Below are 13,460 nucleotides of genomic sequence, written 5' to 3'. Positions count from 1 at the left end.
ATAAAGGTTTGATTTCAAAAGGTGTGTGTTAATTACAAGTTTCACACATAATCACCGAATTAACATCCTGAGCTTTAATCTTTGTCAAAGGAGAGATCTGCGACCATCTTGCCGAAGCAGCCGAGTCCGAGTTTCTAGAGAAACGGGAACATTTGCATCGTGTTTTCTCACTTTCGGTCGTGATAGTTGCCACATAAGCACTGCGCTGCAAAAACGAGGAAACACACCGACATGACACCAAAGAGAAAGAAAGTCTAAAGCTTGAATGCAGGAAGTTAAACTCCAGCTGGGGGAGGCGACACTGTTAGCCGTAACCGCAGGAGGGATACACTCATTTTATATAGAGGAAACACTGATTACTAGGCCTGCTATTAAACTGTACTGGATAATGAAATATAAATAACTTAAAGGTTTCACAAGCATGTTAAAAGTACCAATAATTAGGCTGCAAGACACTCAAGATTAAACCGTGAGGTAATAAAGCGCAGTGAGTCCTAAAACCCTGATCCGGTTTGCTTGTTTCAAAGTCTGAGTTTTTTAAATTGGTTTTTCGGTTTAATGCCTGAAAACTGTTAAAAACAGTTAGACTAACTATTCTAACTCTGACTTTACAACTTGTACATTGATTAGTTTATAGAAAACCTGTGTAGTCTTTGTGTAGTAAGACGCTCAGTGGTTGTTATGTCGTCTGTTTATAGCCTAACATTAGCTTTTTACTGCTTCAGATTTAATTTATGCTGCAAACATCACAAAGTGGTGTTCATCAATGGAGATTATCTTGATGAACAAAACATCATAAAATGAGATTATTTTTGTCAGTAATCCAAAATCCGACAGGCTTTTTGTCGAGGGAACCGGTGCGATGCTAACTTCCGGGTTAGCCGACAAATATACATCATCTCTACAACACTCACCCAAGTCAGTGTACAATCAACATTATTGTGAAACTATTTCTAAGGTCAAACAGTTATATGGTGTTGCTTTAAAGTCTTCTCTCTATAGCGGTACATTAAATCTGGCAGCTCATCCTCGACTTCCACCCAGGAGACCGAAATCAGCAGCGACAAAGCAACTTCCGTCATGTAAACATCTATAACATAAATATGTACGTAAGTAAAGTTACATAACTAACGTGCTTATTTGAACCCAAACGGGATCTTTTCCTGAACCCAACCAGGTAGTTTTAGTGCCTTAACCTCAGCAAACTGCGTCTGCCAAAGGTCCGGTTCACCCATCGTATCGTTCTGGGAGTCACGTGTTAGAAAAAGGCTGAGCGGAAAAAGAAAACTACAATAAAATATAGTTTCTTGGTCGGGGATGTTTCTTCTCAGTCTGGCTGCACGGCTCTGAAAGAGGATTTAGCTTTTTTCACTGAGAGGTCTCAAAACATTTGTCCGGCACCGTCGCTCCTCCTGTAACGTTAAACCTGCTCTTTCTGCAGGAATAAGAGGCCTGTCACAGTTTAGAAAACCGCCACGGGCATTTTCTTGTTTTCATATTCAGACAGCATGAAATATGGCCGACATTAGTCTCCACTAAAGAACAACAACAGCAGTTTGCCTGTGACTGATCGCTTCTTCAAACACTTCTCGTCTGCTTGTTCACTTCAGACGGGATGAAGGAAAAACGGATCCTCTTATTTTTTGTGACTTTTCCAAAAAAGTTTGCCTAAAATTAACTCGACAGCAGGATGGAAACTTGGCTTGTGATGTGGTCTTAGTGCTTTCCACAGAAGCCCGAGGGATCAGTTGAACAGGCGCGACACAAAGCAGATGCTCCCCCGGTATGTAAACACTGGTGGGAAACACAGCAGATATGGCAATCATCAAAAAACGACGACGGCGTTAAGTGAGAAACATGCAAAGAACTGAAGTATCGGATGGTAAAACACAGAGGAATTACTGCTGGTTAAACGTCAGAGCGCAGAGCTCATTTTCCGGCGTCGAGATGGACATGAGAGGGATTAAGTGTGTTTGTCGAGTGTTCTGAGAGGATCTGTGAATCCAGGGGATATGTGGATCTAACGGAGTCGGAGCCCTGAACTCGGAGCACCGACCCGATACGTTACTAATGCTAAAAAGTGCAGCCTGTGTTTGTGCTAACCCAGAGGGTCACAAGTTAAAAGCTCCTGTCACTTAAACCCGTTTTCTACTTCAGATAAGTCTAAAACATTCAGCTGGAAGGCCACCGGGGCTCAGAGAAGGAGCTACGACTGAACACGTTTGAGGTGGAAGTAGAGAAGCCTGCAGGGAAAATCTTAAAAGTGAAATTATTATCATCATTATTATAATTATCTGGGAGGCCTTGAGTAAAGCATTAAAACACAAATCACTTGTGGTTAGAAATGGATTTGGAGTTGTTCTCTTTTGATTCCCTTCATGCCGCGAGGCGTTCGGATGCTAAAAGCTGCAAAAGGACAATTTTTGCAACTTCAAAAGGCAAAGAGACGTAAACCAAGTGATTAAACTCTTCAAAAATCAGCTTTTATGCCACTGTCTTTCACTTAAACATCACATAGCTTCCTCAAGAAAATGATGCCTAGTTTTGGTTGGTAAAAGGGGTTGACCAGTCTTATTAATCGGGGACTTTTGGGGCTATTTGTAATTTATTGTCATGTTTAGGAACGAGAAAGAAGAAGAGACAAAGAAAAATGCTAAAATGTAAATGCTGATATGCTATATAGAAATGTAAGCTAGCGTGTTAGTTGAAGGAGTCTCTCAGTCTCTGCATCTCATTCTATTTGTGAGCACAGCTAACACAATTAATAGCCCCACTTAAATAGCTTGCACACATTAGCCACCTAGCCTAGCCAGTTAGTCTCTGTCTGCTGAAAGGATAACACGCAGCAGGTCGATAAGTTTTAATGGTTTCCCGGATTATTTGTCTTAAGCTAATTAAAAAAAACAGCCTCTCCTTTGTTTTATTCGAGTTAATTAAACTTGGTGTAGCAGTGATAATACCCACACGGTGTCTCGATCCAGGGGAAGTGTTGCGACGTGTGCTCACTGCGCGCTGGCTAACGCAGCCTCAGTGAACGACTCCACACACAGAAACACGAGTAAATAATTCGTTCACGGCTTAAGAATGCCCTGAATACAAGTTTGACCTGAATACCACATGAATTATGAGTCCAGGGAGGAACAGACCGCTCCACACCTGCCACAAACAACAATGAACTTCATACTTTATTCCAGTGTTTGGTTGCTGGACTCGGACCGCCACATTCTGAGGCCCGTCTCTACTGGTTTTACGTAACCGATTGTATCTGCTGGGCTTCTGTTCCAGTGTGACCACATCAGGCAACAAACCTCTTCCCTTTCCCAATGATTCGGTCTCTGAGGAAGTTGTGATTTGGCCCCTCTGGGCTCCGATAACAGATTTGGATGTGTGATTGGAGGGCGGCTCCGCCCTGCTAGCGCCAGGAAGCTGGACAGCGTGTGTTTGTGGATGCGGAGGACGCTGAGGAGCTGTGGGTGGCTACGCGAGGATACGTGCTCGCTGGACCGTTTGTGTTCGGGGTGTTTATGTTTGTGCGGACACCAAAGCTTTGACCAGGAGGAACAGAAGCTCTGCTCAGGTTTAACAAGTTTCTGTCAGGATGGTCACTATGAAGTACTTCATGAGGGAAAAAAACAGCCAAATGTGTGCAAAGGGAATTTTAAATTATTGCAATTACTCTGCAATTTTCTCTCCTAGACTTACAAGAATACGCTTTTATGTCAAGATGATGATTAAAAGATATAAACTAGGGATGAAGTGCACCGTTACCTGTATCTGTTCGCCCAACTAAATATGTAGTGTATCTGTACCCTGTATTATTGAATTTATATGTGTTGTAAACTCTGACAAAGTGACTTTATTTCAAAGAAATTGAGGAAATCGATAACCTCAAAATTACCACGAGATGTAGACTAGTAATATTTAAGTTGTTCAAACTTAGTAAAAAGTAAAAAAGTTAAAGTGTACAGTAGGAACTGATCAATTGCTGTATTTATCAATTCAGCTTCAATCAGCTACACAATTAAGATTTTCCTTCATCACGTGAACAGATATTGAAACATTTGACCTGGAGAAAGAAAGTATCAGGTACTTCTTTCAGTATTCACTCAACCCTAATGAGTATCCAGAAAATGTAACTAAGTACATTTACTCTTTTTGGTACTTTTTACAACCCTTTTTAAACCATCATCATCTGTACGGAACATAAATCTCTACAGCCAGCAGCTGGTTAGCTTAGCTTCGCACAAAGACTGGAAACAGGTGGAAAAAGCTAGTTTGGCTCCGTCCAAAGGCAACAAAATCCATCTTCCAGCTCCTCCTAAACGCACAACTTAACAAGTTGTATCCTGTTTGTCTAATATGTGCAAAAATGTTGAAGTTTAACCGAGGTAACGTGCACGTTATGTCAGATTTCTGTTGTCAGCTGCTCCAGCCTCCGTCACACACTTCTGTTTTGGACATACAGACATCAGAGTGGTCTTGATCTTCTCCTCCAACTCTTGGTAAGAAAGTGAATAAATGTATTTCCCCACATGTCAAGTGGAAGTGAAGCAGCAGGGCAACACGAGACACACTATATCATCCTGCTACATGTCTGTATCTCATCAGATCTGATGAGGACCAAAGCCAAACAAGCTCAGCTCGCTGCTCATCACATATTTCTGAGCAGCCTCTTTTCCTTCAAAGTCCAGTATTTATCAGACGTTTGAAGGCTTTCACGGCACTTCTACGCCTCACTAAACACCTCCGTAGCCGGTGCGTCTCTGCTCTGCATGCGGTGGAGATGCTTGCGAGCGTCTCGCAGGGCCTGAGCAGCGTGGATGCAGATCAGAGGCATGTCAGCTGTCAGAATGGACCAACCATATTTCCCTCTTTCGCCTCGCCGTTTCTCTGATGGTATTCCCCTGTCAGTCTGATGAGCTCAGAGAGGGGCAAGTTTAAGATGTCTGCTTGCATGAGTGGCTGGAGGGGGGAATATTAAACTCCGTTCTGTTCTGATTCACTGTGTGTGTGTGTTTGTTTGTGTGTACAGTGCATCAGCGTGCTGTCCCTGGACCAAACACTGATGAACCGTGACGTGAGCCTCCATCATAAAAACCTGTGTTAAAGAGGTCATATTATGCTAATTTTCTGGTTCGTACTTTCATCTGGGGGTCCTGGTAGAATTCATTTACATACATTATTTTCTCATATTGCTGCAGTGTGTCTTGAACGCCCCGTTTTAGCTACAGAGTGAGACATCTCGCCTCTGTCCAACCTTTGATGAGAGTTGCGCATTTGCAGGTCATGCCGAGCAAGGTAGTGTGATCTAAAATAACGCTGCTACAGCTTTTATCCAATATATTTAATAATATACATATAAATACATATATTTATAAATATATTTTATTAAAAATACCACTTGGGATGTGAGCCAGTGTATAAGTGACCTCACAGTATAAACCTGAGCTGAAGTACAGGTGGTTAATTACTGCTGAGTGGCAAGATTTAAATATTTAATGGAGCACACGGCTGTGCAAGCTGGAGACTGCAGGTGCTACACACATATTTGAGCTGCTGATGGCCAAAAAAACACATTTTAAATCTACAAAAAAACTACAGTACACCTCTGACTGCAAACAAGGTCGATGATCAGTTTGTATTATTTATTCATCTATATCTTTTTTTTTAAAAAACTTGCAGGATTTGCAACTTTCTCTGTAATGAACAGGCACGACCTTGGAGTCTGGTTCTTGTACCACCTCCAGGACATTAATGCAATATGAGAAGTGGATGCCTTGACAAGCCGGGAGAATCTGCTGGGCAGATTCAGACGTGACCCATTATTGAACTTAGTCAGCATGCACATGGACGACCACAGCCCCCTTAATTAATTATCCAGGAGGAAAAGTAATCACATTATGAATTACATCAAGTGTAAAGCGGCAAAGAAAGAACGTGTCACACTTGTCAAAAGGGAACAAAAACGTATTAACCTCCTGGCTGCATGTTCCTCAACTATTATAATGGGCTGCATTCATTTCAGGCATTCAGTTGACCGTCCTGTTCACAGCAGCCTGCAGTGACAACAGCAGCGGCATGTAGATTACATTTAGAAAAAGCGAAAACAAAAACTGTACAGACGAGCAGCAGCAGGAGGGATGTAGCTCAGATAAACCCAGACAGTAAGTAAATATCACAATATGGTGTTTTTGTTTGTACCGTCACCGTCTTATCCAGGATACGCTCTGCTTTATGTGACTGAACTACCGGGAACATGAAGCATACAAAGAATAATTAATCCTAATAATATGTTATTCTTAAAGATTTTAAGTGATCTTCAGTGGCACTTGGATAATCAGTTGAAATGGAATTACAACGGAATAGATTTTTAAATCCATCGAGTAAGCCCTCCGACGGATAAAAAACCAGACTGCTGATTTGACGCTCGTCCACACGACACATCTATGATAATGGACCGGGCCGCAGCGGTCTGTGGGGTTGAAGAGGTTTTAAAGTCCTTGATGTTGATTGGCAATAACTGCGCGATAAGAGCCGATTTACTGCCACAAACTGTCATCAATCAGATCCTTTCACAATTATAGATGTCAGGAATTGGAGCTAATGTCGCCACTTTTTTCTTTGTTCTGATGAAGCGTTTGAGCTCTAATCAAAAGGAACTGTTTTAAAAGCTCAAACTTCGCCTCAGCTTGCAGGAATACTTTGACTAAAACCCAGCGGGAGTTTCAAAAACCTCTCAGGTCTCGAAGGTTGGTGTGTTGAAGTTCTCTTCGTACACGATAAAAAGTCCACATTTGACGAGAGGCAGAGTTTAGTTTAAAGCGGCGATGTCACAAAACTGACATGAGAATCAGATAACTCAACATAGACCAAAGGTTTTGAGTGGAAATATATATATATACGATTGTTATTCTTTATGACTATGAAGGATTCCTAATCATAAGTTTGTTTTTCATAATCAAGTCCACCAATTAAGGAAACTCTGGATCCTTGTACCATTTTTTGAGATGAAAAATCCTGAGAATAAGTAAAAATTGAGAACAAAGTAACATTTATAGGACACAAATCTACAGTGTATAAAATAAAAACGTTGAAATCATGAGAAAAAAGCCAAATTATGATATAAAAAAATCAACTGAAAAATTAAGTTGTAATTATGAGAATTAAAGAGAAATCTAAATTGAGATAAAAGTGATATTTATTGGAGAAAAATCTACAAGATATGAGATAAAAAGTTGAAATCATGAGAATAAGGTAAAAATCAATTATGAGATACAAAGTCATAATTATGCAATTTTAAAATAATCAAAATAGAGACAACACTTCTATACTTATGAGACAAAACGTGGACAATTTAACCTTTTTTTTCTTCGTTTTAAGTTTTCATCGGCTTCTTTTCTTTAACTGGCAAAAAGGTGCTTTTATCTGTTTGTTCCTGGCCCACGAACAACCGTTAAATTTCAGTTTCGGTCTTGTGAGGAAAAATGTTTGGGCGGCTCTGATATAAACTGAGAAGTGTAAATACAGTCATCCTGATGTCTGCCTATTGTCACCGGGAAGTGAAACAGGAAACAAACAATTCCCTTTACAGCGCCGATGACCTCAGAGAGCGACAGCTGCTGTGAAACTTCAGCGTCCGCGTCGCGTTACGTTCCTCCGAGTCCGAGAGATTAAGTGATAACAGCGCGGACTGGAAGCAACACTTTCACCTGTCAGGCAGAGGAGCTAGCCAAAGGATCCAGGGGAGCCGAATCGAAGAGGTCAAAGGTTATTTCTGCTGTAACAACTTCTAGTCTTTCTGTCATCACGACATTCGAGAGCAAACTAACGTACTTCTTCACAGCTGCTGACAGAAAATGTCAGATTCAGTTTAGATGTTTTTTATTACCAGATGGTACGAAGCTCAGCTCAGAAAGTCGCTGTTACATCGAGGAAATGAGTGTTTTCTCAGTCGGATTCTGTGTCTAGCTTGTATATCTAGCAAGACAAGGAGGTTCTATCTATACAGCACATTTCAATACTGTTTAACTGCATGTGATTTACATTAAGGTGCATACAGCGACAGGTAGAAAAACACTGACAACCAGCCACCCTTCAAAAGACGCTGACAGAACGCAGACAACTTGTTTTTAAGTTTACATGTCACGAACCAACAAGGAGAGTTTCCCCTCAACGAATCAGCTGACAGCAATTCATTCAATTGGCTACTTTGCAAATTATCCATATGTCCATTTCATTATATTCCCATTATATGCTGCTTAGCGAACGCTCGCCACACTACGTCTTCCAACAAGACTATAAACTCGCTCACCTTACGAGATCTGCTGCTGACGAAAGTGACGTAAAAGTTCAGTTGAGCTTTAGTTGGATTTAACCACCAAAACTACTAATTTAGATTCAGGAAAAGATAAAAAACATCATGGTTTTGGTTCAAATAAGCTTATTAATTACATATTTACGTATGTTTTGTGACAAATGTGCAGCAGTAAGCAAACTACAAGGGACGAGGTTCAGATAGATGTGTCGGTCGCTTCCCTTGCAGAGTGAAGCTACTTTAACTAATTTTACTTTGTGTGATTGTCAGACGAAGCAGAAACACAACGCTTTTTCATATTAATTGTGTCGACGGCCACAAACCACAGCTCTGATCCTGAGGGCCCCTTTTGGATGGAAAGCTCTGTGCCAATGTGGTCATCCGTCCGTGGTTACGTTTATTATATTTATGGCCATTTAAGCCACATATAATATTTAATGAGAAACACCAAATTTCACGTAATATAAATCATTTTCCCCCCAACAAGAAAAGTAGCAACGATGGCTTCTGGCCTTTGTGGCTAATGGTTTTGTCTATATTTATGTTATGGTTTGAAATTTCATGAGACCAGGCTGCACATATATATTTATATATATACACACACACACACACACACACTGAGTATGACTTGGCTGTTGCTCAGCTGGCAGGTAAAGCTGCATTAGCTCATACGTAGGTGCAGTATAATCACTCCTGCATGCTGTTGCCCTCGGTTGCTAACAACACCGTCTGTCCCGAGCCTTCCTGCCAGTGGAAAGACGGCTCTACTAAGTTCGGATAAACACTCTCCGGTTACCGTGAAGCAAATTGGAGGAACTACAGGGGTATTTCGTAGAAACAGATATGACAACACAGCTCAGCGGCGTGCTGCCGGGCAGAAAACCAGCTGACACCGAGCCAGATTAAACCACATGGAGAGCAGATTCTTTTCCTTTCATTCCTTTATTTTCTTTAATCTTGAAGCACCCCACCTGTTCTCCGTCCCAAGTGCACTTTTCAGTTCACCTGCCACTTTCTCTGCTGAGACTTTAACCAGACAAAAAGTTGTTTTTAACCTGCCATATGTTTCCTCCCTGCAACCACTTCTTCTTCGTGCATTGAATTCTCCCAGCCACCTATGTTTTTGTTTTTTTTTTCGTGGAGAGAGATGTCTCAGGAAGCAAATAAAATATGTGCTCCTGTACAGAAAGCTCTTGTCAGGGACAGATTACGTCGCCCAAAGCCGGCAGCACTCAGATTCTGCCTCGCTGACTGTGGTCTGGGAAATTTCAGTGAGTCATTTGCTTGAATTTAGGCTTTGTAGTCAAAATTACTCTGCAGGCAAATGGGTTAACCCTTTTACCACCACGTTACATCATTTCCTGATCCTGAGGTGACAATTTGCATCCAACTTTAGCAGTTTCCCTGAGAGAATCTGAGAATGTCAAGATTTCTATGAGATTATCCGATTTAATGGACATCTGAATTAATCTGAGGAGTAAAATAGGCCACCGCCATGTGGTGGATGATCTGACAACGGTGCACTCAGTCACATGTAAAGCTCCCTGTTCAGTTATAATCAGTTCAGTTAGAAAGTATAACGTCAAAGATTTCTTCATATAGTACTGAACACTTCTATTATTCAGCAGCAAAGTGAGCTCAGAGGTTTCAGAACAGTGTGAGGCTAAGGGTTAGCATGCATTGGATGAGATTCTAGCAACATTTAAGCCAAATATATCGATATAATATGCTCAAAAGTTTAACAAGAAGATTCTGAATACTGAAGCTGATGTTTGGTAACCTACATTGCTTTAAAAGACTCACCACACCGCATCAGCTCGATCAACAACAATGAAGAGCTTAATTTACGTTAGCTCACATTAGCTAGGTCTACATTAGCTAAACACGAGAAGCCTGCTACCTGAATGTTTTGTATATTTCTCTTAGCTAAGTGGTTACACCAATCAGTATTCAGTACCAAATGGGCAACAGTTTCAGTGTCTTTTTGAGCAACGTTAAGGTAAGCTAACATGTGTCCTTTCAGCAACTGGGGTAAAGTTACGCTAGCTACGTGTAACGTTAGCTAAACACTGGAAGCCTGCTGCTTGAATGTTTTTTTTACATTTCTCTTTGCTAATTACAGACATCCAACAATATATTTACCAAATAGCCAAGGATTTTGTTTTCCTTTGGCCAACTTACAGCACTAAAGTTACATTAGCTAACATTAATTAGGGCTTCATTAGCAAAACATGAGAAGCCTGCACACTTCTACATTACATTAACTTAACTGGCAAAATTAATTGTTTCGTTGGGCCACCGTACAAATCTAAATTTACGTTAGCTAACACCATCTACATTTGCTAAACACTACCAGAATGGTTTGTTCATTTCTCTGGGCTGTTAAGTAATCAGTAATAAGAGTTTACTTATGGAACTAAGATGTCATTAGCAAGCATAAGCCACATGAGAAGCCTGCTTCCAGATTGTTTTGCAGATTTAGTTTGGGCTAATTGCTGACATTGAACAGTACATTTGCTAAACTGGCAAAATTAATTGTTTCTTTGGGCCATCTTATTGATTTAAGGCAATGTTAGCTAACATTATCTTCATTAGCTAGACATGGAGAACCTGGTACTTGGATGTTTTGTACATTTCTCTTTGCTAATTACAGACATTTACCAATGCATTCATTAAAAAAACATTTCATTTTCCTTTGACAAACTTATTTAGTTGGTTTCAGTCAGTAGCTCACATTAGCGACATTAGCTAAACATAAGAAGCCTGCTACCTGAATGTTTATTAGATTTGCTGCAAGAGAAAGCAAGGTGAAAGATTCAGCTGAGAGATTTTTTAGACTCCACTTACTCTTGTGGTCGAACACCTTGACACCAGATCCAAAATAGAACTGAATATTGTAACATAATCCAGCTCTTACAGGAAAAAGATAGCTGGTAAGTCGACAAACATCTCAGTGGAAGGACGGAGATTTGATTCACGCTAACTCAAACTGCGTGTAATTTAAGCGCCATTGTATGTGATGTTTCTCATGAAACCATCCAGCTCTACCAGTAACCATGATCAAAACAAATATTAAAACAAAAAGAGTTGTTCAGTCCGCAGAGATGTAATTAACCAGGTCAGGTGTTAACCACTAGGTGAAGTAACAGAGAAACAACAGCAGATTGTGTGGAGCGCCAACTTTTTCACCCCTACTATGAATCTAAAACTTTGGTTTGTCCTGTGGGTGTTTGATGTTTTTCTACTTAATGAGTCACTTGTGCATTGAGATAGAAAAAAAACCCCCCAAAAAAGTAACCGAAGCTCATTAATGGTTAGTGCAAAACAAACACCTGCACGGCCCTCCATGAGTCTGTCAGTGTACTTATTATTTATTAATACTATCACTTGTACCTTTTTCTGGACCTTCAATATAGTGGTGGAGGGTTTTTAAGACTTTTACATCACAATGTTACTGGTTGAAACAAAAAGACAAGAATAAAACCAAAAGTGTGGATATTAGATCATGGATTTCAGAATAAAACAACCATTTTTGAATAGTTTCCATATGATTTTCATCCAGGAGTGAATTACTGTTTACAGACCCAAGTGTACATCACAAAGTTTGAATATTTGAAGGTTTTCTTTAGCAGTTGATCTGTTCTCTCTCCAACAGAAGCCCACACACACATTCAGAGCGGTTCCTACGCTCGTCCTGCCAGAGAAAGAAGCTTTTATTCTACCAGAGATCATCAATGCGCTCGTGATGGTTTCGGGCCCACGGCCTTCAAACAACAATGACCTCTCAGTGGATACCGAGCGGCTTCAAATTCCTGCATCTGCCGCATGAATCGAGTACAACACTCAAACATTTTGAATAAAACTGCTGAGATATTTTACACAACAATCTGCTGAAAACGAGTGTTTTACATCAGCAGCTACCAGATGATACCTTTTCTTTTTTTTTTAAAGTAGCCCAGGAGCCACGTTCTGTCCAATCACGGCCCAATCAGGTCCTGATTAAATCCCATTCGTTGAGCTAATTAACCAATCATCTCCTTAATGAAAGTCATCAAGCAGCAATTGTCAGTTGTCTTCAAAAAAGAAACCCCGTCAGAATTGAGAGGCTGAACTCTTCATTATCTCCCCGTCGTTCAATATGAGAACTGAACACATACTCACTTTTGATCAACATGCTTCTCAAGTCTGAAGGAAACTTCAGCAGACGTCCATGTTAACTGATGAGATGCAGATATTTACAGAATCCAAAGGGGGAAAAGTCAGTAAATCCAACGGTGTAACGGAGCAGTAGAGTCCAGTTGTACTGGTCATGTTGGGCATCATGTTAATGAAGTCATTGTTGAAGATTTCCCCTTTCCCCTACCACTCCCCTTCCTCTGGCCTGGACTGGACCATTTGAACACCAGCGGGAGGGGGGTGAGAGGGGGGCACCCTAAAAATAACCCAGAGGAAAACACTTCAGACACACGAGCGCCTGCCTCTTGAATCTGTGACTGGATGAGACGTGGGAGAAGTCGTGTCAAAATCGTCGAGATCAAATCTGTAGATAAAAACACGCTCGGCTCTCTCTGAGAGGAAATGCCAGAGCGAGCCGGCCCGCGTGCCCACTCGGTGCAGAAGTGTAGAGTGTAGATTTCCGGACCGAGAGTCAGCTTTGAGGCTGGCAAGATTTCATGTTTCTCTCTTAAAATATTGTGATTTAAAATAGGCCATTCAGAGAGTCAGCCACTTTGCCTCAATGTGCAGAGAAACTCGAGATACAAATCAACGTTCTCCTCCGCTGAGGCCTGGCGTTACGAGCCCTCACATGATGAAATTGCAACGAGAAAGTGAGGAAATTAACAAGATTTTCTCCGTCTGCAGATTGAATACTTTCCACCCGCTCTGCTCTCTGACATTCTAACAGCGATGTGGTGGCACGGGGGGGGGGGGGTCTTTGAGAAAGAGCCACTTCAGATGAAATGGAAGAAAGATATCCGACTGAGCGAACGATTCAACTCGAGGAGGATAAAGTCCTTTTCCGTGCCCTAATAGTCTGTAGTTCTTCAAGGTTTCATCTTGGCTCAGTCCAAGGTATACCATTAGCGTTAATGGCTTTCCATTTAAGGCGTAGGTGTTTGATTATGGGATTTTAAATGTGAATAAC

At 41.0% G+C, this 13,460-nt stretch overlaps 1 protein-coding gene across 2 annotated transcripts in view; it reads right to left on the bottom strand.

Moving 5' to 3' along the window:
* The window catches only part of LOC115594764 (rho GTPase-activating protein 7-like), a 117,726-nt gene that overhangs the window by 33,020 nt on the left and 71,246 nt on the right, over positions 1-13,460 (bottom strand). The window contains exon 1 of one of the 2 annotated variants that reach the window (XM_030439013.1): positions 12,476-12,677. The exons of the other annotated variant lie outside the window; for it this stretch is intronic. Coding sequence (XP_030294873.1) covers positions 12,476-12,488 — 13 coding nt within the window. The 5' untranslated portion in view covers positions 12,489-12,677. Of the gene's footprint in view, positions 1-12,475; positions 12,678-13,460 lie in introns of those variants that run through there. 2 annotated transcript variants of the gene reach the window in all.

Source organism: Sparus aurata, chromosome 13 (genome assembly GCF_900880675.1).
Source record: "Sparus aurata chromosome 13, fSpaAur1.1, whole genome shotgun sequence".
NCBI lineage: Eukaryota > Metazoa > Chordata > Actinopteri > Spariformes > Sparidae > Sparus > Sparus aurata.
This window is presented reverse-complemented; position numbering and strand designations above follow the sequence as displayed.